The 23,762-nt window shown below is 61.4% G+C and overlaps 3 protein-coding genes across 8 annotated transcripts; 2 read left to right on the forward strand and 1 right to left on the reverse strand.

Moving 5' to 3' along the window:
- The first annotated feature begins 214 nt into the window (after positions 1-214).
- UBE2J2 (ubiquitin conjugating enzyme E2 J2) lies at positions 215-14,907 on the forward strand. Of its 3 annotated transcripts, XM_046006731.1 has the most exons (8): positions 215-380; positions 1,496-2,185; positions 4,722-4,852; positions 7,545-7,585; positions 12,381-12,483; positions 12,563-12,701; positions 13,557-13,637; positions 14,249-14,907. In XM_046006731.1, the coding sequence occupies exons 3-8, from the start codon at positions 4,722-4,724 to the stop codon at positions 14,531-14,533; spliced, it is 780 nt and encodes a 259-aa protein (XP_045862687.1). In that variant the 5' UTR covers positions 215-380; positions 1,496-2,185; the 3' UTR covers positions 14,534-14,907. The 3 variants fall into 3 exon arrangements, with proteins under 3 accessions (XP_045862687.1, XP_045862615.1, XP_045862764.1); XM_046006659.1 differs by lacking the exon at positions 1,496-2,185 and having other exon boundaries at positions 221-380; XM_046006808.1 differs by lacking the exons at positions 215-380; positions 1,496-2,185 and adding an exon at positions 5,363-5,433 and having other exon boundaries at positions 4,720-4,852.
- Positions 393-1,488, reverse strand: LOC123942748 (translation initiation factor IF-2-like). The gene is made up of 2 exons (XM_046006933.1): positions 1,253-1,488; positions 393-1,222 (listed from the first exon to the last, which is right to left on the reverse strand). Exon 2 carries the CDS (start codon positions 1,134-1,136, stop codon positions 543-545), a length of 594 nt encoding a protein of 197 aa, XP_045862889.1. The 5' UTR covers positions 1,137-1,222; positions 1,253-1,488; the 3' UTR covers positions 393-542.
- A 2,672-nt stretch (positions 14,908-17,579) lies between the features above and the next one.
- Positions 17,580-23,553, forward strand: C1QTNF12 (C1q and TNF related 12). 4 transcript variants are annotated; one of them, XM_046006539.1, is made up of 8 exons: positions 17,580-19,270; positions 21,442-21,558; positions 21,639-21,750; positions 21,838-21,986; positions 22,491-22,599; positions 22,812-22,908; positions 23,098-23,176; positions 23,370-23,553. In XM_046006539.1, the coding sequence occupies exons 1-8, from the start codon at positions 19,103-19,105 to the stop codon at positions 23,466-23,468; spliced, it is 930 nt and encodes a 309-aa protein (XP_045862495.1). In that variant the 5' UTR covers positions 17,580-19,102; the 3' UTR covers positions 23,469-23,553. The 4 variants fall into 4 exon arrangements, with proteins under 4 accessions (XP_045862495.1, XP_045862275.1, XP_045862421.1 ...); XM_046006319.1 differs by having other exon boundaries at positions 23,098-23,553; XM_046006465.1 differs by having other exon boundaries at positions 19,131-20,729; positions 23,098-23,553.
- Positions 23,554-23,762: the final 209 nt, after the last annotated feature.

A 23,762-nucleotide genomic window follows, 5' to 3' on the forward strand; every position in this document is an offset into this window, starting at 1 on the left:
GCGCGGCCCGCCCGTGCGCACGCGCCGACCCTCCGCCCTCGGGCTCCGCCCCGCGCAGCCGCTCGCCAGTGCGCACGCGCGGAAGTTCCCGGCCGCGCGAGGCGGGAGGAGGCAGCGAGACGCAGGCGACGTCCGCCGGGCCGGCTAGAGCGGCCGCCCCAGAGCGCGGCGCACCGGAATCGGAAGCGGGGCCGAGCCTCCCCCGCCCCGCGAACGGCCATCTTGCGGGCTGAGGCGGCGGCGGCGCTGCGGCGGTTCGGCGGCCTCCGTACCGGCGCGGTGAGGCTCTCCGGCGCGGGCCACGCTCTTCCTTCCCTGCTCCGGCCTCGACTACGGCGAGCCTGAGCGCGGCGGCGGCCCACGCGCGGCGACGGGGAGAGGTGAGAGCGCGGCGCGGGCCCGAGCCGGGGCTTCGGCCGCGCGTCCGCCCCGCCGGCGCCGGCCCGCGCGGAGGGCACGGGGCCGTCGCAAGGCTTGTCCCCGCCCGGCTGCCGCTCGAGGGGCCCCGGCCCGGAGCCTCCGTGCGCGGAGCCGGAGGTCGGTTACGGCGGGGCGCCCGGGGCTCCGGGCCGGCTGCTCTCCGGCCAGCTCGGGGGTGTGGGTGGCCCCACGGCCGCGCCGCTGCGGAAAGGCCTCCTGTTCGTGGCGCTCGCGGGCACCTCCAGGACTGGCCGGCACGGGTCTTGGTGTGTGAATGTCCGCGGGAATCGGGGTCGGGGCTGCCCTCGAGCCCGCCGCCGCTCCCCCCCACGGCCCCCAGGCGGTTTCGTGAGCCCCGGCAGGAACGAGCGTGCTGGGGTCGCGGCTGTCGGGGCAGTGACCGAGGGAGCCCGAGGCGGTGAGAGCCGGGCGGCCGCGCTTGGGCCCCGGGCCGGTTCTTCCGTGTGCGCCCCCTCGGCGCGCCCGCCGGTTCCCCGCAGCCGCCCCGGGCCGCCCCGTTGCAGCCGACGGCACTGCCCGGCCTCTCTCGGGGCCCAGGCGTGGAGCAGCGAGAGCGTGAGGCCCCAGCCTCGTGGGCGTAGCGCTGGCAAGTGCGGAAGAACCCGGGCCGCGGCGGGAGGGCTCCGGATGAGGGCAGCTTGGGTAGAAGGAGGCGGAATTGGAAAACCCGCTGTGCCCCGCAGGCACGGCCGCATCTCGCTGCCTGGGCCTTGCAGTTCGGCCTCTGCCCGGTCCTGAAGGGTGGAGCTGGGCGCAGCTCCCCGCGCAGGCCGGTGCAGGAGTGGCCGCTCCAGCCCGCGAAGCCGTCCGGGTGGAGAGAGCGGAACCGTCCGTGGAAGCCCTGGGCTTGGGTGCGTCACGTGCCCAGCGGGTCGTTCCGGCCAAGGTCTCTGGCCACGCTGTCACCTGAGTGAGGCTTACACGGAGCGGAAGAGAGGAGGTCGGGGAGCGGGTGCCGGGCGGGGGCTGCAAGGACGCACCCCTGTGACCCTGTTTTCCAGCCTCTGGGGGTGAAACTTTTATTCGTGCCACTTTTTCTTAAACTGTCTTTCAGCATAATGCACTTTTACGTGCCCCGTGTGTGGGGTTTGCACGGAACTTGAGACATGCTTCCGGGTGTGTGTGCCGGAGACTGCCGGGGCTGTGAGGCCACGGACCGAGGCCCAGGAGGGTCCGTCGGGAGCCCTTCCTCTCCGTGAGCTGAGTAGTTGAGTCATAAAGCTGACTGTGAAGATACGTGTTTGGGAGCAAGAATGAGAGACGTTGTACTGGCCAGGCCGGACCCGTCTATTTTGCGTGGCTGCTCGGTGGCCTTCGTCAAGCATCCAGCCTGGCCACGTGATTAAGTCCAAACACAGTGGCGTTTGACCAACCCAGAGAATTGTTTCACGTGTGGCCGAGTGCCGACTTCACGTGAACATTCGAAAGAACCCGGACAAGTGCCGAGCGGTGGCTTGTGCCGTTTGTTACGAGGTGTTGGTCCCGAGTGAGCCACCGGGCCTGCGTGGCTGGGCCGGAGCTTGGGGGCAGTGCTGTGCGGGAACGCAGCCCTTCCCACGCTGTTCTGCGGCTTTGTCCTGCTGTGGGTTCACCAGCGTCTCTGCTGGGGCCTGGCGGGGACCTGTGTGGTGCGGAGCTGGGCTGCGGGAGCTGCGGGAGCCGTTTGGGGGAATCCGGGAGGCTTTCGAGGGACTGGACTTCTGAGCTAGGCCAGGGAGGGCCTGAGTGAGCTTTCTGCCAACAGGTCTGGCTAGGGCGAGGGAGGGATTTGGGACTGGGGACTAGGAGGGATGCTGGGGCTGCTTTGTCAAGGGCTTGGCAGGCAGGGGGAGGGGTTCGGGCTTCCTTGCTCGGCTCTGGGGGAGTCTTGAAGTGCTGTGGTCAGAACTGCGGGTGGAAAAAAGTTAATCTGACTTAAGTCTACAGCCAGACTGAAATGGGGTGAGACTGGAGGGCGGGAGGCCAGTTGGGAGGCTGTTGTGGCAGTTAATGGGAACAGTAATGAGACCCTGCATTAGGGCGGGTGGAGTGGGGCCAGGAGGAGGAGGGGACCAGAGACCCTGAAGCTTAGGGGCCCCAGAGAAGTGCGGTGGGCAGTGGTGTGTGGAGGACTGCTCTGCAGTCCTTGGGGTACAGAGTGAGCGCACTGAGCCCTGGCTGTCGTTGAGGGGTTGAGTGCTCCGAGGGGAATTCGGCCTGCAGAGGGGCCGGAGTCTGCGGACCTCTGACCTGATGGAGCTGTCGCTAGGGAAATGAGCGACAGAGGCCCTGAGGTGAGGATGAGGAGGGCAGGCACCGTGGTGGGAGGTGGGGGTGGAGTGACTTCAGGTTTGTACAGTCCGGAGGTCAGGGTGACGATCCTAGCCACTGATGTCCAGTGCTGTGGCAGGACGGCCCGAGATTGCCGACTGGCGCGTCGGTGTTGCGGAGGAGAGCAGGGCAGGTGCGGCTCCAATTTCCACCACTGTCGCCTGGAAGCTCCTTCTCCTTTCCATTCCTGCGCACCCTGCGTGTCCTCTGTCTCTGTCGCATTTTGTTTTTACTTATCTGTTTATTTTAAAGAAGATTTTATTTATTTGACAGAGATCACAAGTAGACAGAGAGGCAGGCAGAGAGAGAGGAGGAAGCAGGCTCCCCGCAGAGCAGAGAGCCCGACGCGGGGCCCGATCCCAGGACCCTGAGATCACGACCCGAGCCGAAGGCAGGGGCTTTAACCCACTGAGCCACCCAGGCGCCCCTCTGTCACATTTTAGACCGGCAGCTTTCACGCTTTATTTTTAGCAGAACTTTTTTGCCGTCTTATGGGGAACTTCAGCGTTGATAGCAGTTCAAGTTGGAGCTGCTCTGATGTCTGTGAGGGTGGGGGGCTCTGTGTCTTCTCTTGCCGCCCCTCCCTCCTGTCTCTGCGCATAGCTGAAGTGTCCCAGGGCCCCCGAAGGCAGGTCATGCCTCTTCTCTTGAATGATGGCTGTGACTTCGCTCCTGGTCCTTGGCCGTCAGTGCTGTCCTGTCCCTGCCATCCCATCTCAGCTGCTCCATTTGACCTTCACTGAACAGTTCAAGTAATTTTTTTTTTTTTTAAGATTTTATTTATTTGAGGGGCACCTGGGTGGCTCAGTGGGTTAAGCCGCTGCCTTCGGCACAGGTCATGATCTCGGGGTCCTGGGATCGAGTCCCGCATTGGGCTCTCTGCTCGGCAGGGAGCCTGCTTCCCTCTCTCTCTCTCTGCCTGCCTTTCTGTCTACTTGTGATCTCTCTCTGTCAAATAAATAAATAAAAATCTTTAAAAAAAAAAAGATTTTATTTATTTGAGAAGCGTGCGCGAGCGGTGGTGGGGGCTTGCAGAGAGGGAGAAGCTGACTCCCTGCTGAGCAGGCAGCCTGATGCAGGACTCAATCCTAGGACCCTGGGATAATGCATGACTTGAGCTGAAGGCAGATGATTCACCGACTGAGCCACCCAGGCGCCCCATGTCCAAGTGATCAAACAGAAAATTTGATCTTCCTTCAGGCTTGGACCTAAACATTGGCGATGTGCTGCCTAGCCGCCTGGCCTTGCCTCCCGCCCAACCTTGTCAGTCGTCAGTTACTGCCCCGTGGCTCCTTACAGAGTGGCCCAGTGCTCTTCCCTGGACCCACGATGCTGCCCGTGTCCCTGTAGCTCCTTCTCTCTGGAGCGAGCTCCTTTTCCCTCTTCCGGGCATGTGTGTCAGACTTTGAAGGGTCCCCGTCTCTCTCCCGTCTCAGAGGTCCTTTCTCTGCTGCCCTATTCCTCCCATGCACTTTGGACCAGTGGTAGGTGTGTTGGAAAATGCCTGACAGCAGGCTCAGTGAGGGCTGGTTGGGGTGCGTCCTGATTCCCACAGTGTAAACGTTTGACGAGGACAGAGCTGGCGAGTACTGCTCAGTCACTCAGGAGCCCAGGCCGGCTTCAGCACACCTCTACTGAGGACCCTTTAAATTGGGTATTTTTCTAACCCTTTGTCCTTTTGAGGCTTTGGGTTTTCCTTTTTTTCCCTTAATCTTTGCATCTGATGTTACATAAAGGAAGGTTGTGGCAGGGCAGACGGAAAAGGAGACTCTGCCAGTCCTGCAGGCGTCTGAGTGGGTGGGCGAGTCAGGACAGCCCACAGGCCTGGCTTCTGGGCGGCTGGGACGAACTTTGCTTGCTGCGGGGCTGTGGAGACGGAAGCAACGTGGGGGACAGCTGAAGCTGTCTGCGGGTGAGGGAAGCAGTGGTGTGCCCTTCCCTGTGAGAGCAGAAGTGCTTGTTTTCCACAGATGAGCAGCAACAGCAATAAAAGAGCTCCAACAACAGCGACCCAGCGGCTGAAACAGGACTATCTTCGAATTAAGAAGGACCCGGTGCCTTATATCTGCGCTGAGCCCCTCCCTTCCAATATTCTTGAATGGTAAGGCTCTGGATTGCCACTCCCCTCGCACTGACTGTCACCCGGGTTCTCTGCTGGCGTGGCTGGGTGGCCTTCGTGCTCCTGCCGTGGCATTGGAAAGGAGCATCTGCACCTTTTTTGGCTGTGAGTAGACAGAGGCCCGCGGCGGTGTCCTGGTTGTCTTCGTAATAGGTGGCAGCTGGGCCCGCGATGGGGTCTTCCTTCACCCCTGCACACTGGGGCTAGAGAGAGTTCTGGAGAGCACCGGTTGGCGGGGGCGGGGGGGTGCTGGTTTGTGGGATCCACAGCGGAGGCTTTGGAGTGTATCGGTCTCACGTTGTTGGCGGAGAAGCTGCATTTCTGGACCCTCTTTCTCTGCTCTTTGCTTGTTGGTGCTGTGAAGTAGCCAGTCCTGCCTTGGAGAGTTTGTGACAAAGGGTCAGGGGTCCTGAGACCAGCACCTGGCACTGGCCTGGGAAGCCGTTGGGCTGATGAGACAGGCTCCGTACCTCATGGACACTTGTTTCGTAGAGACTCTGTGGCTGTGTTCAAGTGTGGCCTTGGGAACCTGCCTGCTTCTGCAGACGCCCTGCCCTTACCAGGTGCGTTGCTGATTTTGTGGGAAGTAAAGCGTAGGGCCCAAGTAGTGAGCATTTTCTGTTTGAAGAATACTTCTTTTTTAAAATCTTCTTTATTTGAGAGAGAGTGCGCGCACGTGCCAGTGGGAAGAGGGGGGGAAGGAGTCCTGAGTAGGCTCCTCATTGAGCCCGGAGCCTGATGGCGGCACGAGGTCCCACAACCCCGAGATCATGACCTGAGGTGAGACCAAGAGTCTGATGGTCGGCTGAGCCGCCGAGGCACCCCTGCTTGAAAGGTATTTTGTGTTTTGATCTTGGAAAGTGTCTCCGAGTGTCTCTTGTTTGAATGACTCGGTTAAGCCGGTTAGTCTCAGCTCGGGTCTGGATCTCAGGGTTAAGAGTTCGTTGCAGCGTGGAACCCATTTAAAAAAAAAGTATTTCTTAAGTTTTTTGAATCCAGAGGAGACAATTAAACAGAATTAAAAAGAAATCCTTTTCCGACTGGGCAGGGAGTTTCAGGGTTCTGGATCTGCCTTCCTCAGCTTAGAAGGGCTCTGACAGGTGAGGGGAAGGTTCTCAGGGTGAGGGGGCTCGTGTGGGTGAGGCTTCAGGCTCACAGCAGAGCTCTCCCTGCCCCCAGGCCACAGAAGCCACGTGGCGCCGCTTACAGAGTCTGCGGACGGAGGGACAGTTTCCATGGCCATTGCAGGGATGTCCGCTTTGTTTGGGCAGCCTCTGCCTGCCTGTGAGTTCGGGTCCCCGGGCTCAGTCACTCAGGAGGAGGAGCTGCTGCTGAGGGTCTTACAGTGAAAGAAATGAGCAAAGTCGGCGCATGGAAAAGGCCCCGGAGGCAGAATCCGTAGGAGGCCAAGGACAAGCTTGCCATCCCCGTGGGCTCTCATAGGACTTGCTCTGGCAGCACATTTGAGGTTCTGTCACCAGGGAAGCCTATAGAGATCCAGGGCTTGGAATTTCCAGGGGGAGTAGGTCATGTAGGCACCTGCCAGCGCTCCGGACCCCCAGCCGGAAGGCAGGCTTCCTTTTGGCATGGGTCCTATTTTTAGCCCAGATAATTTAGTTGGGGCGGTGAGACCTTCTCCCCACTCTGGAATCCAGTTCCCAGAGCTGGCCGAGGATAGTCACGTCAGGCCCACTGGATGGGCTCTCCTGCCCAACCCTGGGCATCCCCTGCTCTGCTGCTCAGGGTGCTGGGTTCCCCACACTTGCTCGTTGCCCCTACCCAGTGTTCTTGAACTGGGCACCGGGCTTGGGAGCAGTGACAGAGTAAGGCCGTGTTCCTGGGTGGCTCACGTGTGCTTAGCTGTCAGGGTTGTTCCTGGTCGGCCAACACTGGATGACTGTCCCGGGAGTAAAACATACCAGTGAGCAGATAGCAGGTGTTGTACAGTCCACGACGTTAACTTGGTGTTTGTGGGAAGAGGGGGTCCGTGAAGGGATGGTGATTGACGTGTTAACAGTCGGGTGTGGTCATGCACTTCTGGTTGGTTCTACTTTCTCTGTGGTTTTCTGTTTTGTTTGAAAACCCTTAGGTCCAAACACCTCTTGACATACCGCTGAAGCCCTGTGTTTGTGTGGGAGAGTGGAGTCTGTGGGTGCTGCTGCTTTTGGTCTGAGGCATGTGGGCCCAGCCTGGGCTTGGGCTCTGTGTGGGGACTTCAGTGATGGTTGTGGGCTGTGCCTGTTACTCCCGCTACAGAACAGCTGCTCCGAGGTCATACGTGGTTCTCCCAGAACAGGAACAGCAACACTGGGAGACACACAGCCAACTCATATCACCAGCTGTCCCCTGCTTGGCCTACTTCGTAGTATTTGGGCACACTGAGAAATGCCAGGTTCCAGGTACACCTCAAGAAACCTTTTCATTTGGCTGTAACTGTTAGAGAGGATTTCTTTCTTGCGTATTGTAGACACAAAAATGTGTTGTGGAAAACTCACAAGATACAGTTTTCAAGTTCCTGTTACAAAGTGACTAAAGTGTCTACAATACACGTTCATCTACTGAATGTTTGTGAGTATCAACTTTCTCAGGACCCTACAAAGCCCGGCCTTGGCATGACTCCAGGTTTGGAGAAGTTGCCATCCCCAGAGCCCGCTGATTTTCTTCTCTCCCTCAGGCACTATGTGGTCCGAGGCCCGGAGATGACTCCGTATGAAGGTAAGTCTGATCTGATTGAGAGGAACAAGAGGCTGTTTTACCTTTTTTGTTTCTTAAGGTTTTATTTACTTATTTGACAGAGAGAGAGACAGTGAGAGAGAGAACACAAGCGGGGGAGTGGGAGAGGGAGAAACAGGCTCTCTGCTGAGCAGGGACCCCAGTGTGGGGCTCAGTCGCAGGACCCAGGGATCATGACATGAGCCGAAGGCAGAGGCTTAATGACTGAGCCCCCCAGGCACCCCACTGTTTACCATCTGAGTAGACTTCACCTGTCAAACACTTGGTACTTGTGAATCACGCCCTGTTTTGAATGTGCATGAGTGAGATTGGACTTTCTTGGCATCCATCCCCGTGTTTCTCCAGGTCCAAGAAGTGTTTGGTTTTTTACCATTGTGTTCAGTCTTTGGAAGCTGTCTGTAAGCCTCGGGGTTTACCCAGCCTCTCACATCGGTGGGATCAGAGCTGGAAGACAGTCCTGGTGAGCAGGACAGCATGGCCAGCTTCTCCTGGGGTTTGTTCAGACCAACGTGAATATTGTCTGAGGACGGAGAGGTGTAATAATGGAGCTCTCACTCTGCTGAGCTCTCTGAGCCAGGTTTTGGGCCCCTTTGTGGATGGGACACTGAGGCTTTTTTTTTTTTTTTTTAAAGATTTTATTTATTTGACAGGCAGAGATCACAAGTAGGCAGACAGGAAGGCAGAGAGCAAGCAGGCTCCCCACTGAGCAGAGAGCCTGATGCGGGGCTCAATCCCAGGACCCTGAGATCATGACCTGAGCCAAAGGCAGAGGCTTTAACCCACTGAGCCACCCAGGCACCCCGGGATACTGAGGCTTACGATCTGCTCTGGGTCATCTGGGCACCTCTGCTCTCCTAATTGCTGCTGAGGCTGATCCGCTGACGCTGCCCGGGGTCTTCTGGTGTCATTTACAAAGTAGACCCGGGATTAGTCAGCACGTTGGGGGCTGCAGGGAGCCTGGCACCAGCCTTGGTTTGGGCCGGGAGAGAGATGGGCCATGGCAGGGCAAGCCCAGGGCAGAGCTGTGACTGGGTGTTCAGCGCCTTCAGCTCTGCAGCCACGGGGTCCTCGCTTCGGGCGACATCCGCATCCACATGGGGCTTTGCATAAGATCTCAGTAGAAGAGAGTCTGGCCACGGGAGAACGTTGGGCGCATGTGTCCCCAGCCTTAGGAAGACTCTCCTTTGGTGTGGGAGTCCCTGGCACGGGCAGGTGTGTCCTGGGGAGACATGTGCAGAAGCCCTCTGCAGGGCGGGGATGTTCATAGTGTCATGCAGGGGACTGCCCGAGTGACCGGCAGCAGCCTGTGGCCTTGGTGGGCTTGCAGGGGGGTTTCTCGAAATGCAGCGAAAGATGGGCTTCAGGCCGTCCGGACAGATCGTGTTAGAGTGGTTGTTAGACATGTGTTTCTAACACATTAGGAGTGAGTGTGTTTTCTCTCTGCCAAGGGGCATTATGCCTGGTTTTTAAGTTTATTTTTTTGTAGTTTTATTATTTTCCAAATATATAGTAAACGTTTATTAGTTTTGTGTCCAGGCCTGTTGCTGCTGGATGTGAGCCTGGCGGGGGTTGGAGGCAGCAGAGATGGAGAGGGCAGGCCCCCCCCGCGTGGAGGCGTGCGGGGCCGAGACTCCCGGAGATCCGCGGAGCCCTGACCCTGGCTAGCCTGGGGTCTCCTGTCTCTGTGCAGAAGAGGCGCCTCTTTCCAGACCCAGGCCTGTCACCAGCGCTCTCTTGTGCCTGGCACTCCCCGGTGTGCTCACCTGCTGGTTCTGGCCCTCAGGCTGCCCGCGAGATTCCCTTCAGATGCAGAGCCTTTCCTGCTGCTTCTCCCCCTTCCTTCTTCCTCCTCCTTCCTCTCCTCCGCCTCCTCTCCCTTCACCGCCCTCCTCAGCGTCTGCCCCGTCCCCTCAGCTCAGGGCTACGCTCCGCAGCCTAAGGCCTTCCTTGTGCTCGCCGCTCTCTTGGTTAACAAGGGACCCCTGTGAACTGCCAGTCCAGGGGACGGATCTCAGGCCTCAGTGTCTGGGGTTCTTTGGACTCCGATGGTGTTGACTCTGGCTTCCTCCTCACTTGCTTCTCCTCCGACTTCTGGATGTCCTGACCCTTCCTTCCCAGCCTCTCCTGGCTCCTCTCCCTGTCCGGGTCTGCTTGGCTTGGCACTGGCTGGCCTCTGGGCTCCACAACTGTGCTGGCCCTGGCGAGCCCCAGGCCCACCGGCGCTCCCAGCTCGGAAGCCGCCTCCCGCTAGTGCGGGTGCCGCCGAGGGTTCTCCCCGGAGCCGTCTGTAGCTCTCACACGGTCCTGTCCGAGCCGTGACGGAAGTGTTTTGGCGGCGCACGCAGATTTGTCCTGCGAGTTTCATTCTACAGCGTACACGGAAGGGCCGAGGATCCGGAGTGGCTGGAGCGAGAATGAGCAGGAGGAGTCCCTCTGCTCCATTTTCAGACTCCGCAGCCTCAGTGAGCGGACTGGAGCCAAGGGTCGGGGTGCGGGTCCGGGGGACAGAGCCGGGAGCCCAGGAGCCGGCCGGCACATTTGTGGCCAGTGGGTTTTGTCTTTTTTTCCACTTAGTTGCAAAAGCGGTTCGGTGGAGGAAGGGCGGCGGCGTGCTGGCCGCTTTCCCCGGCCGCCTCCCAGGGCCGCAGCGCTCGGCCGAGGCTGTGCTCCTCACGCCGTCCCCTGCGGACGCTGGGAGTGAAGGATGTGGGAGCTGCTGGCCTGGCACTGCTTCCCTGCGCTTCCTGAGGGCTTGACCTCTGGGCCGGGCTCTGTCCTCCTGCGGGCCCTGCTTTGCCTCTTCCCCTCACGCTGAGCCCTCCGGGCCCCCTCAGCACAGACGCTCCCGGAGTTCATCTCCTGCGCCGAGATGCGGAGGCCGGAGGGCTTCGGCGGCCCCTCCCGCGCCGCCTGCCGTTTGCTCCCTGCGTGGTTGCCTCTCTGCCCGGCTCCTGCCTGGAGCTCTCCCCTCGGTGGAAGGTCTTCACCTGGCTTTCCTCCAGTCCACGGCGGAGGTCCAGGCGCCGCGCTGGCGCAGGTATGGAGAATTCCGTTTTCCCGGCAGCCGAGCGCTCGTGCTGCGAGGCAGTGCCTGTCTTCCCACCGCCTTCCGCTGAGCTGCCCCGGGCAGCTGCTTCCCGGGGAGCTGAGCCTCAGACGTGCCTGACTTTTCCTGCTTCCTCTTAGGGAAGGCTCCTGTGTGTATCCCTTGGCTGTTTTCCAGTTTGGCTTTTAGTAATTTTGAGAGAGCGTGCTCTGAGTGTCGTTTATGGTGTTCGTTTCTCAGTAGTGGACTTGTCTGCTTGCTGGGTTGGCCTGACAAGGGACACTTGCTGATGCCATCCCTCCACCACTGGCAGAGGTTGGAGTAGAAGACAGCACTCACGCGAGGGCGCCAGGGCCCTGGTGGGGAGGGCCCACCCAGGAGTGGCCTTGGAGCAGAGGTGTGTGGCTCTTTGGGACTAGTGTGCCCCAGTCCTTGAGTGGGACTGCACCCGGGGTGCTGGGGACAGCGGGGATCCCAGGTGGAGGTCAGGGCTGCTCGCGAAGCCTCAGCGTGCGTCGTCACGTCGCCTGCCTGCACTGGGCCCAAGGCTCTGCGTTTCCAGCAGGCTCCCAGGTGCGGCCCTGAGAGGAGGGTGTGAGGCCTCCGGTAGGCCTGGGGCAGTGGGTCTGGGAGCTGAGGGGGCAGGGTGAAGGCCGTGAGGCTAGCGGGGTCCCCGAGAGTGTTGGTCTGGATCAGCTTGAAGGTGTGGCCAACAGGATTTGCTGCTGGAGTCGGTGTGAAGTGGCTGGGGGTGAGGGGCAGGGGACCGGTACGGCTGTGGGTCCTCCCAGATTTTAAGAGGTTGGAACTGCTCTTTGGGGAAAATAGCCAGAATTCTCTCTCGGACTCCTCTGAACAGTGTTGTCTGGATGTTCAGGTCGTGGGTCTGGAGTGAGGGGAGGAGCCCCAGAGGCCCATGCGGAGGTGCTGATTGGAGACTAAGGATCGTCTCCTCCCGTCACACGAGACTGTGAGACACCGGAAGTGTGGGTGGTCAGGGAGGGCACCAAGGATCCGGTGGGTAGGGCTTCGGGGTGGAGTGAGAACGGGGAACCAGGCCGGGGCGGGACTTGAGGCAGGATCGGGAGTGGTTTTGAGGTGGGAGGGAAGGTCTGGGGGTCTCGAGGTTTGGGGGATCCTGGTGGGAGCAGGGGCCTCGTCAGGGCGTAGCTGTCTGGGGGTTTTCCAGAAAGGAGAGTGAGCGATTGGCCGGAGTTGGAGGGGGATGGCGGCCAGACTTTTGTGTCTTTACGGTGGGAGAAAGGGTGGCAGTTTTGTTTACTGCTGGGTGTGGTTTAGTGGAGAAGGAGAAATGAGGAGTGCAGGAGGAAGGGGATCTGAACAGGGGTGACTTGGCTGTCATGCTGGGAGAGGCAGCAGGAGGGACCAGTGAGGAGCCCGGTGCAGCTTCTGTTCTGGTGCCCTGCTCGGGGGGGGGGGGGGCGCGGCACAGGGAGGTTGAGCAGGGTTTGTGTGGTTGTAGTATGGGGCCAGGGCTGCTCCGAAGTTCTGGTCATGGGCCCCCCGTGAGACCTCCTGCAAGACTCTTGTGTTCCAGGGGCGTTCAGCTGGTGGGCGCAGAGATGGGGGAGAGCAGGTGGGGTGGGGCGGTGTGGGAGGCCGAGGGCAGTGATGTCAGCCTGCGGGCTGGAGTGGGGCTGCGTGTGAGCGGTTTGTCCCCACAGGAGTTGCACTGTGAACCGTGACGAGGCTCTTTCTGTTTTGATATAGGTGGCTATTATCATGGAAAACTAGTTTTTCCCAGAGAATTTCCTTTTAAACCTCCTAGTATTTATATGATTACGCCCAATGGACGATTTAAGTGCAATACGAGGTAAGGCATTTCTGCTTCTCCAGTATCGAGTGAGGTCAGGATTGGGGTGAGCTCTGTTGAGTGGGTCCCTGTTTTGCAGGCTGTGTCTTTCCATCACGGATTTCCACCCAGACACGTGGAACCCGGCCTGGTCCGTCTCCACCATCCTGACGGGGCTCCTTAGCTTCATGGTGGAGAAGGGCCCCACACTGGGCAGCATAGAGACATCGGACTTCACGGTGAGGGGTGGAGAACGTGGTCACGTGTTGGGGGGCTCCCCAGACACTGTGTGGAGACTCCCTGCTCTGGGGCTTGTTCTCCTCAGCAGTGGGAAGAACAGGCCGAGCTTCTTCAGGGGCCTGGGGGCGGGGGGCAGAACCGGCAGCTGTACATCCCCGTCCATGGAGAGCAAGTATCTAGTCCTTGGTACCTGGTTTTTTGTTTTTTGTTTTTTTCATTTTTTTTTTTTAAAGATTTTACTTATTTTGGGACGCCTGGGTGGCTCAGTGGGTTAAGCAGCTGCCTTCAGCTCAGGTCATGATCCCAATGTCCTGGGATTGAGTCCCACATCGGGCTCCTTGCTCTGCAGGGAGCCTGCTTCTCCCTCTGCCTCTGCCTGCAACTCCATCTGCCTGTACTCTCTCTCTCTCTCTCTCTAATAAATAAAATCTTTTAAAAAAAAGAAAGATTTTACTTATTTATTTGACAGAGAGAGATCACAAGTAGGCAGGGGGGAGGGGGAAGCAGGCTCCCTGCTGAGCAGAGAGCCCAGTGCGGGGGCTCGATCCCAGGACCCTGAGATCATGACCTGAGCCGAAGGCAGAGGCTTCACCCACTGAGCCACCCAGGCGCCCCTATTTTTCTCTCATTTAAGTAGGAATTAAAGTTATTAGTTGATGATAATGGGAAGATACATACGTTTTCATAAGACTGAGTTAGTTTGTTCTGAAGACTGAGTTTATTGGGTGCTTTCAACCACGTGAAGACCATAGCTTTTGAGGATGAATAGAATTTGAAAAAATGGAAATTAATTTAGAATTTGAAAGAATTGAAATTAGTCTTCGGGCTCATATTTCCATTCTCTTTTTTCTTAGAAAAGACAACTGGCTGCACAGAGTTTAGCGTTTAATTTGAAAGACAAAGTCTTTTGTGAATTATTCCCTGAAGTCGTGGAGGTAAGGGACAGGCCGGCTCCCTTTCGCTGCCCCTTGTCAGGAGCACTTTCATGTCCGAGTCTTGGCCCAGAGAAGACGGTGCCGCTCTGGGTCCCTGGGCTGCACATAGACTGCACGGAGAGCACCATTCCCACGTGCGCCTGTAGGAGCTAATGGGCGGGTACAGCCCTGCCCCTCTCCTCAGGGTGCCCAGGGAACTGGGGGCTTGGATGTGGTGGGGTTGGAGTGGGGAGGCCAGGGAAAGGGAAGGATGTCAGGACGTGGAGCTCCTCAGGTGGGCTGCTGAGCCACAGGGAGGGCCCTTGGCCAGGAGGGGCAGGGTGAGCTGTCCTACAGTCGAGGTCCCGTTGATGCTGTGTCGCTCGGACCAACTCAGGCTAGGCCCTGCGAGGGGCAGACTTGGTGATTTTGACAAGTCCCTGGACCCCCCTCCTCTGTAAACAGGTTAGCACAGCCCCCACCTCTGGGGGTGGGTGTCAGGGTTGAGCACATGGGGCTGGCGACTGTGGGCCCCCGGGGTCTTCCACCCACGGGTGGATCCTAGAACGATCCCTAGTTCTAAAGGAATTTGTTTGTTTGGACCAACCCTTGTTTTTTTGTTTTTATCTTAGGAAATTAAACAAAAACAGAAAGCCCAAGATGAACTCAGTAACCGACCCCAGGCTCTCCCCTTACCAGATGTGGTTCCAGATGGGGAAACACACCATGGTCAGAACGGGCTTCAGCTCCTCAATGGGCACGCGCCAGGGGCTGGGCCACACCTCGCGGGGCTCCAGCAGGCCAACCGGCACCATGGACTCCTGGGCGGTGCCCTGGCGAACTTGTTTGTTATAGTTGGGTTTGCGGCTTTTGCCTACACGGTCAAGTATGTGCTGAGAAGCATAGCGCAGGAGTGAGCCACATGCCACGGCTGGCAGAAGTGGTCAGAAACGAGGGACACTGGGCCCGAGCTTGCCATGGGCTGGCTGGATGTGCCGCCGAGCGCAGGGTGGACCTGCCTGACTCCTGGGGTTAGCTTTTTAAAAACCTTGAAAAGGAAAACAAAAACCAAAGTGTGTAATTTGGATTTAGCGGAGATGCAAGACTCTCAGCTCCCTGTCCTCACTCTGGGGTTTGTTGGGGACCATGGAGCTTGGGTGTTGAGGAGGAGGGGCCTCACGCTTTGGTTTTACAGCTTATCTCCTGTATCGTCTTTTGGACCTGTTTTAGTAAACCTGTTTTTCATTTTATTAGATTTGGTCACTTACAAATACAAAAGTCGATTATCAAATACTCTGCGTGCATTCTTGGTCCAGTGGAACCCTGGCTCACCAGGCAGGAGCAGTTCCCACAGCTGCGCCCGGCTGGCAGGGGCAGGGGGCCTGGCCGTGGGGCCGAGGGGCTGGCCAAGGACAGCCACAGATCGGGGGCCAGGAGATGTGGGGCTTTGGGCCTCAGCATTTGAAATGTGTCTGTGTTCGCTTGGAAAGAAGCAGTCCCTCCTCGCAAAGTGGGCTCTTTGTTCTGGTTTGGACTTCGGCGTCCGCTTGCTTTCTGACCACAAGGTGGCAGCGCTTCCCTGAAGAGCCACCACGTCCCCCGTGGTCCCCGGGGCGGACTTCCCTTCACCCTCCTCACGTCCTCACCTCCACACCCATGCCGGGCCGGGCCTCCCGCGGCCACCTCCAGGCTCTCAGTGCCCTCAGGACATTTCCTCTGACCCCAGCAGCCCCCTGGGGTCCACACCCGACTGGCAGGTTCTGTGTACGTCGGGGCTCCCCTCACACTTGGTCCAGATTTGTGCTTCACCCTAAAGGTAGGCTCCCGTGTTCTTCCCGCAGCTGACCCGTGTCCGGTGTGGGCTCTGCCCTGGAAGGCCACACATGGACCGGGCATCCCGGGAAGGACAGGGCCGGCGGGGTGAACACGGCTCCTCGGCTGCTGACGTCTTCGTCAGGCGCCCGTGCGAGGACTCGCGCTCGGCGTCGGTTGAGAGCGCTGTGTCTGCGGCTCCGGGCCGAGGGGCTCCGCTCTCGCCCCCGTGGCCTCGAGTGCAGCCATGGCTGTGCAGCCTCCGCGTTCTTTGCTCCTTGGTCTGTTTATTTACAGTCGCTCTGTAGTTCACCACTCGTGTGTATTTAACCCACTCTTGTGAAGACCTTTCATTATATCTTTGTTCCTAAATGTTGTGCTGTTTGAGTCTCTGTTGGTGGAAACGCAAGTCCATCTCAGCCCAGTGCCAGGCTCGCCCACGGGCCGCCCGGCGGCGTGGCCTCTGGGGCTGGAGCTACCGTGGCTGCGGCGCAGCGGCGCCCCGTGAGCAGCGGTGGGGCCCGGCGGCCGTGCTGCTCAGCGGGGGACCCTGCGTGTGTCAGCTGGCGTGCGCTCTGCCGCGCCGTGCCCTCTGCCCGCGGCCGCATCCGCTCCAAGCTCTTGGTGTTTCCTGAGGTGTTGGGGCAAGTTCCACAGCAAATGCTTTACGTAACGTGGGTTATTTCCTTGCCGAATGTGAAATGTCAACTCTTAAAGACCCTGAGTCAGCGGTGCAAACCGGTCCGTGCCGAGCCTTCCCCCAGTGTCCAAGGCAGCAAAGCTGTCTGCAGGGACCCGAGGTAAAGGATGACCTTGGGGTGCCTGGCGGCCCCGTCGGAAGAGCCGATGACCCTTGGTCTTGTAGTTGTGAGTTTGAGCCCTACATCGGGTGTAGAGGTTGCTTAGAATAAATAAATAAACACTTCAACGAAAAACAAAAAGAGGGCTTGTCCTGTGGGTCCACCCATCTGACCCCGCGTCCATGTTGTTCTCCCTCAGAGGCGTCACCGGCCCCTCGCGCTCGTGTGGAGCCCTTGGTGGAGGGCACTTGGGTGTCCCCAGTAGTTGGCCCATCTGAACCGCTGAGGGCAAGCCGTGTTTGGAGTCCCTTAATCCAGGGAGGAAGCCCTGACCAAAGTCAGGCTGCATGGACAGAGGGGAAGGGGTCTTGGGGTGGTCTTGCGAAGACCATTCCCAGCATCTCTGCCCCCAAGAAACTTCCCCAGGCCCGAGTTTGAGCCTGGAAGCTTGTGAATGCAGCCCAGTGGCCTGGGTCTGAGGCTGGGGTGGCCATCGGCATGTCGAGGGCATCACGGGGGCAGGCTGCGGTGGGGATGAGGCCCAGTGTCTGGGTTGTGGCTTTATGGGTAGAGAGGTGTGTGGCTGTGGGCCTGGGCCTCCCCTCCAGGGGCAGTGGGTGTCTGGGGCAGCAGGATGTGGAGGTCTGGAGAGCAGGGGCCCTTTGGTGGATTTCCAGGTGGCTCCCGTGCTCACTGGGGGAGCTGGGCCCCTGAGAGGACCCATGGATGCAGGGGAGAGGGAGAGGAGGCACTGGAAAGCAGGGAGCTGCTTCCCTGATGCTGGACCTGAGCCCAAGGGGGCCGCGTCCCCCTGCAGAGCACAGCCCGGCAGAAGCTTACCAACCAGTGGGCCAGGGAAGTGGTCCTTCCTGTTCATCATCGAGGTGCCTCGGGATGGGAGCTGGCACGGTTGGACCCGTTTGAGGACCGTTGCTGTGTGGCTGCCCCGTCCAGCTTCGGAGGCCGTCCGCTGTAGGTCCACCTGCCTGTCGGACTGTGCTGGAGGCTGGCCAGTTGGCAGTGCCCACGCAGCAGCCAGTCAGGGATGGTCCACTGCCCCCGGCACTCTGTGGACACTTTGAAGCCTCTGAGGATTGGGCTGTCAGGATGCAGTTGCTAGAAAAAGAGGTGCCTAGCCTGTCGGAGGTGTCTCTGGCAGCTCGGTGGGCGTCTCCTGGGCCACCTTCCTTACCTGGTGTTGGGTGCAGGTCCCATTTAGGGTTCCAGCCGGGCAGGGCACAAGGGGATCTTCTGCAGCACGGCCCTCTTCACCACCCATGGAGCTGGTCTCTGACCGTGACCTCAGAGTTCGCCGTCACCGCCCGCTGTTGTCCCTGGAGCTGACCGGCTCACCCTGGGCAGGCACGCCTCACATCTTCCCCACCAGGCTTGTCTCGGGATGGCTCTGCCTGTAGCTGCCAACCGTGGACGTGGTCTGGGTCTAGGGTCTGCCTTTGTCATTCCTGGTGGACTTCTGGAAATTGAGGAGTTCCTGGAGGAGGACTCATGCTGCCTACCAGGACCAGTGTGCCCCCACCTTCCTCTCGGCTCGGGGCTAGCCATGGCTCTGACCGTTCGTAGGCTTGGGCCACCAAGGGGCAGCTGTCAGCCCACCTGGGCCTCCGCCATGTGGTGACTGACTCTGCAAGGCTTGGATGGCTTCAGCTGGCCCCGGTCACCCTGTTGCCTGTAGTGTGCTGGTGGTTAAGGAAGGACCCTAACTCTCCCTGGGGACCCACGCACTGGTTTTCAGGTCGCGCTGGGGGGACGTCTTGTGCTCCCTCTCCTCGGGGTGGACCGTGTGGCCAGGCTCACCGTGGTGCTGACCTCCAGATTGCGAAGACCTGGGGACTCCGGTCCCTTTCCCCCGCTGGCTGGAGACAGCAGGAAGCCAAGAGGCCTGGTTGGGTGAGGGCACCCCTTCGGGCAGTAAGGTTTGGCCTTGTGCCCCAAGAAGAGGAGGGGACCGAAGGACTCTGGGAAAGCCTCAGCCGGGCCACCCACCGTGACCTTCTCTGAGGTCACTCGGTACCTCCTCTCACTAGACATGCTCACCCCAGTAGAGGGCCAGTGCCCACAGTCACCTAGGCCTGGATGTGGCCGGGAGCCTGGTTGAACACCTGTCTTTGCCAGGTCCTGCCTTTCTCGGGAGCAGGGTCTGAACCAGGCTTCCGGGCATCACCAGGACTCTTGGGTCCGGGGACCTCTGTCAGAGGGCCTGGGGGGCCCTGGGGCAGGGCTGGAGGCATCCGGAGGGCCTGACTGAGGCGGGTCATACACAGGAAGAGCAGATGGGGCTGTCTGTCCTGATGGGGTTTGTCCCTGCCCTTGGGCCTCCGGGGGCCCCCGCCCTGAGGAAGGGGCTGGATACGAGGTGCTAGGAGCTTTTCCGGGAGCAGGGTGGGGTGAGTTCGCGTCAACAGTTTGCAGGGCCAGTGGGCCCTCCTGGAGAAGGGCGGGGGCTGTTTCCCAGGGCAGGGAGCAGCCCCTTGCCGCAGCCCAACGCCCCCGTCTCCGCCCCCGGGCTGGCAGGGGAGCCCCTGTTGGCTGGCAGAGCCTGCACAGTGTGAGCCCTCCCCCTTGGAGCTTCGGGGCGGAGGGGAGGGTTTATCTGGCTGCGAGCGCGGGGCGAGCATGTGAGGGAGGCGGGCGCCGGTCCCAGCGGGGGCTCAGGAGGGAGTGGAGTGGTCTGCCCCAGCCGCGTGTCTGTGCTCACCCTGCCTGCACGTGCAGGGAGGTGGCGAGGCGCCCCCTGGGGCTGTGTCTCCGCAGGGGGGCCCTGCGTGCCCGCTGCACCACTGCCCCCATGAGCACACCTGGGGGTACCCGCTCACCGGGCTGAGCCGCCACCGGGGTCTGGAGCTGCTGGGCGCCATGCACTGGGCTTGGGTGACCGCTGCCGTGGCCTTCGGGCTGCAGCTCTTGCTCCTGGGGGGCGCTGGGGCACGGCGGGAGCCCAAGAGTCCTCAGCAGCCCAGCCAGCACACTGAACCCCCCACCGCCACCACATTCCACAGCGAGGAGCTGATGGGCTCCCCCAAGGTACGCTCGGGCTGGTTGCACGTGGGGCGGGTTGCGCGTACTTGTAGGCTTCGGGCGGCCCCCTGGCTCTTGGCGGGCCACCTTCTCTCTGGCTCTGCCCTGCCTGGTTCTCTGGGCCTCCCTGGCCTGTCTGGGTGGAGTGGGGCTTTGGGCCGGACTCGCAGCAGCTGCTCTTGGGGCAGCCACTGGGGCCCCGGGCCCAGGGGAAGGGTGGGGGAGGGGAGGGGCTGTGTTGGACCCTTTGAAGCCCCAGGTCCCACATGCCTCTAGCAGCCTGCTGCGGAGTGGGGCGGGGGGAGCCCCCTTGTTGGGAATCCGAGTAACCCACAACTTGTGCCTGGAGAGGCGAAGACTAGCTTGGACTCTGCTTCCTGGAGGTCCTTGCCCTTCCCTCCACTGTTGTGCCCTGCCCCCCCACCCATGGCCTCTGACATAGCCAGTGTTCTGGTCCTTGGAGTCTCTCTGGCCTCAGTCTGCCCCTGGGGTCCCCTCTGAGACCCGCCTCAGCCTTGGCCCTCCACCGTCTTGGGCCAGGTACCTCCGGCAGGGCTGGGAGCTGACCCGAGCAGCATGGGTCTGCCCCGTGGGGGGCACAGGCCTGAAAAGAGAGGCAGTTGCTGGGGCAGGCCTCCCACCGCCCAAGCCTTCATGCCTTTGATCCTGGCCTCCCGCCTTCAAGGGCGTCTCCGCTGCAGCCAGCCCGGCTGCTCTCAGCCCACGCGGCCCGTTGGAGCCTGAGGCCCCATTTTCCAGATGGGCAGGCTGAGGGGTGTGAGTCCTCGGGCCCTGCCAGCCAGAGAAGGGTGGGCTACTGGCAGCTTCTGGGGGTAGGCACGGGTCCGTCTGGGGACAAACAGGCCAATCTCTATTCCAGGAGCATCTCCATTGTGGGGGGCTGCCATGTGACATGTACCCCAGGAGAGCCCTCCCCAGACCTTGGGACCCCTGCTCCTCCTGCTGGGGGTGGGCTCATCTTCCACCTGCCCCAACTCCTGTAGCCCTTGGCACCTAGACCCCACTGACGGACTTGTCTCAAGGCCCCTGAGTCCCTCAGGCATGGCTCGGGAGGACGGCAGCCAGGCCACCAGGCAGAGAGCAGATGCACCAGGAACCAGGATATTCAAATATTCCTGGCTTCTCCCTCTTCTCTGGGTGGGCCCCCTCCCTGCCCCTCCTGTCCTGTCTGGTCTCCTGAGAAGCCCTCCTGGGTTGGGAGGCAGCACCTGGCCTCGGAACCTGGCTCTTGCCATGTCTTGGACTGAGGGCTGCCCGCTGGACTGGACCCTGCAGTTGGGGCCTCTCAGCCTGCGCTGCCGGAAAGAGCCCTCTGAGAGCGGCCAGGGCTCTGCTCTAGCCCTGTGGTGGTGGCTGTCCCCCAGCCGGTCCGGCATCTGCTATGTTCCTGCCCATGTGACGAGCTCCCTGCCCCAGCCTGGCCTGCAGACGGCCTCCGAGACAGGTGGACTCTCTCCCCAGCCAACACCCCCTCAGTGGGATGTGCTCTTTGACTTTGGGGCTTGGGGGGCTGCTGCCTGTCGGGCTTGTCCCGGTGCCGAAACCGGGCTGGGGGCAGTGGGTGGAGGGGAGGGGGGCGTGGTCTCGGGCAGCTCTGCCCCTCCCAGTCAGTCCCAACAGTCAGGTGGGCTGGGCCGCTGTGGCCCGGGTCCTAGCCCAGGGAGCCCGGCCAGGGCTATCCGCGCACCCACCTGACGCCCAGCGCAGAGCAGGGCCTGTGCCTCTGCTCTCCTCAGTTCTGGGGGGCTCTGAAGCTCTCGGGGAGCACCCCCCGCCCCCAAGAGAACTTGCTCTTGCTCTTTATTGCCCACATGCTGGGATGTGTGGGGCAGGCCCCTGTCTATGTGGGTGTGCCCATCGGCTTGGGGACCCGGCGCAATGGGAGCGGACACGGTCGCTCCAATACACAACCAAAACCAAGGTGCCTGGACATCAGGTCCTGGCTTCCACAAAGGCCCCAAGCCCTTGCCCTGTGTGTCCTGGTCTGGGTCCCCAGGGGTGGCCTGCAGTGACCCATTGCCATGTTTCTCATGTGTGCGGAGTCCTGCCCCAGGTGGCCTGGGCCCCGAGTCTCTCCACTCTCCCCTGGGGGCAGTAGGGGAGGCCTCGTGGGGGCCTGGTGGCCAGCACACTAGCTCTGTCCCCTGGCCCTGCAGCCACCTGAGGGCTTGGGGTCTGAGTTCTCAGATGCCCACATGACCTGGCTGAACTTCATCCGGCGTCCACATGACGGGGCCTCCAAGAAACGGTGCCGGGGCCGGGACAAGAAGTCGGTGAGCCCTGGGGTCTGAACCCAGGGGAGGGGTGGCTGTGGTTCCCACTGGGACCCTGACTCTCTCCTGCCATGCCTCAGCGAGGCCTCTCTGGCCCCCCTGGGCCGCCTGGGCCGCCCGGACCCCCCGGACCCCCCGGTGCCACAGTCACCCAGGAAGCTCTGCTGCGAGAGTTTCAGGAGATGCTGAAAGGTGAGACCCTGTCTGGGATCTTTCCGCCTGGGCCCTGGGGGTGACCACACCCTGACCCAAGACGCTGCTCTCACCCTTTCCCCACAGAGGCCACTGAGCGCCGGTTCTCGGGGCTGCTGGGCCCATCGCTGCCCGAGGGGACAGGGCCGCTGGTGGCCGAGGCCTTCCACTGCGCCCTGAAGGGCCCCCTGGTGGTGGACGAGAGGACGCTGGTCGAGCTGCATGGCTTCCAGGCTGTGAGTGCAAGTCGGGGCGGGCCTGGTCCTCTGGGGCAACGGCGGGGGTTGGGAAGTTGTGGGGGGCCTCCTCATGTCCCAGTAGGGGCCAGCAGGGGGGCGGGGCAGGTGCTGGGTCGGCTCCCCACTGCTGGGCAAGGCTCATAGCCAGCCTGGGACAGTCGCCAAGCACACACACACACACACACAAACGCAGAGGGTGCCTGGGGGAGCCAGGCACAGGGGGGTGGGGTGACCTGAGTCAGGATTAGTGAGTCCCGTGTGCCACAACTTTGGGTGGGGTGCAAGAAGGCCAGGAGCCAGGGATGCTTCCCTGGTGGGGGCTCTTGAGGGTTCTTCCATCTCTTGGGTCCTGGAGTCCGGGTTGGCCCGGAAGCGCGGGTCCCCCGCGGCCGATCCTGCCCACTGGGGGCCTATGGCGGTGGCTGTCGGTCACAGGCGCCTCCCCCAGGCTGGATGAGGGCCCGGGCGCTGCAGCTGGCTGTTCACCTGCTGTCCCTCCAGCCCACGGCCCAGGGCGCCTTCCTGCGGGGGTCTGGCTTGAGCCTGGCCTCAGGCCGGTTCACAGCCCCAGTGACCGCCATCTTCCAGTTCTCCGCCAGCCTGCACGTGGGTGAGTGGGGGGGCAGCCCCCCCCAGGCCTGGGTCCCCTTGAAGACATGCCTCCATCCCCACCTCCCGTGGGGGGTCTCGCTGAGGGCCCGCTCTCCTCCAGCTTGGCCGCTCCTGGGCCTGCACCTGGCTGTCTAGCCCCTGCCCCTCTCTGCCCCGTCCTCCGGGGCGGGGAGGAGGGGGGAGCTGCTGCAGGTGTGCCTGTCTCCACAGACCGCAGGGAGCCGCAGGGCAGGGCGCGGGCGCGGGTGCGGGCTCGCGACACCGTGCGGGTGCTTGTCTGCATTGAGTCCCTGTGTCACCGACACACGTGAGTGGGCCTTCCTCGGGGGCACCGTTGATGCTGCAGGGGCCGCAGGGGGTGGTGGCCAGGCCTGGACTGTCCTGCTTGCGGAAGGGGAGGGGCTGCTGCAGACACAGCGCTGCCCCGTGTTCCCGGGTGGGGTCCCGGCCCCACAGCCAGCGGCGCCCTCACCCCACCCTGCGACACTGCGTCCAGGTCCCTGGAGGCCATCTGGGGCCTGGAGAGCCGCGGCAGAGTCTTCACCGTGCACGTGGGGGGGCTGCTGGAGCTGCAGGTGAGCCGGGGGCCAGACGGGAGGGGGGGCGGGGGTGGGCCCCAGGCCTGGAGCCTTTGCCTGGCATCCTCAGCCCTGCGCGTGCACGGACACCGGCCACTTGACCCCCCGGGGTGGGTGCTGCCCGGTGGGGCTCGCGCTTCATTCCTCTGCGCGCTGCCACGGCTGGTGATGCCCTGTGGGGTGTCCCCAGGCTGGACAGTATGCCTCTGTCTTCGTGGACAACGGCTCTGGGACAACCCTTACCATCCAGAGTGGCTCCAGCTTCTCCGGCCTGCTCCTGGGCACGTGAGGGCCAGACCGGGGCCACAGGGCCCACCCACCCCCACCGTCCACTGTTGAACCCGTGGTCCCAGCAATAAAGAGCTCTCAGCCTCCCTGCCGCGTGGTTACTGTGTCCTCACGCGGGTGGGGTGGGTGCGGCTCTGGAAGGACACGGGGCTGGTGTCCAGTCTTGGAAGCAGGAGCCTATGGACACCTGCGGGGCCGGGGGCCCGGATCCATTCAGCCTCGGGCACCACAAGTCCCAGAGGCTGGTGAGTTCGATGGCGGCCGGATGCCACTTGCTGTCACTGTCTGGGGTGCA

This window comes from Meles meles, chromosome 1, assembly GCF_922984935.1.
Source record: "Meles meles chromosome 1, mMelMel3.1 paternal haplotype, whole genome shotgun sequence".
Lineage (NCBI taxonomy): Eukaryota > Metazoa > Chordata > Mammalia > Carnivora > Mustelidae > Meles > Meles meles.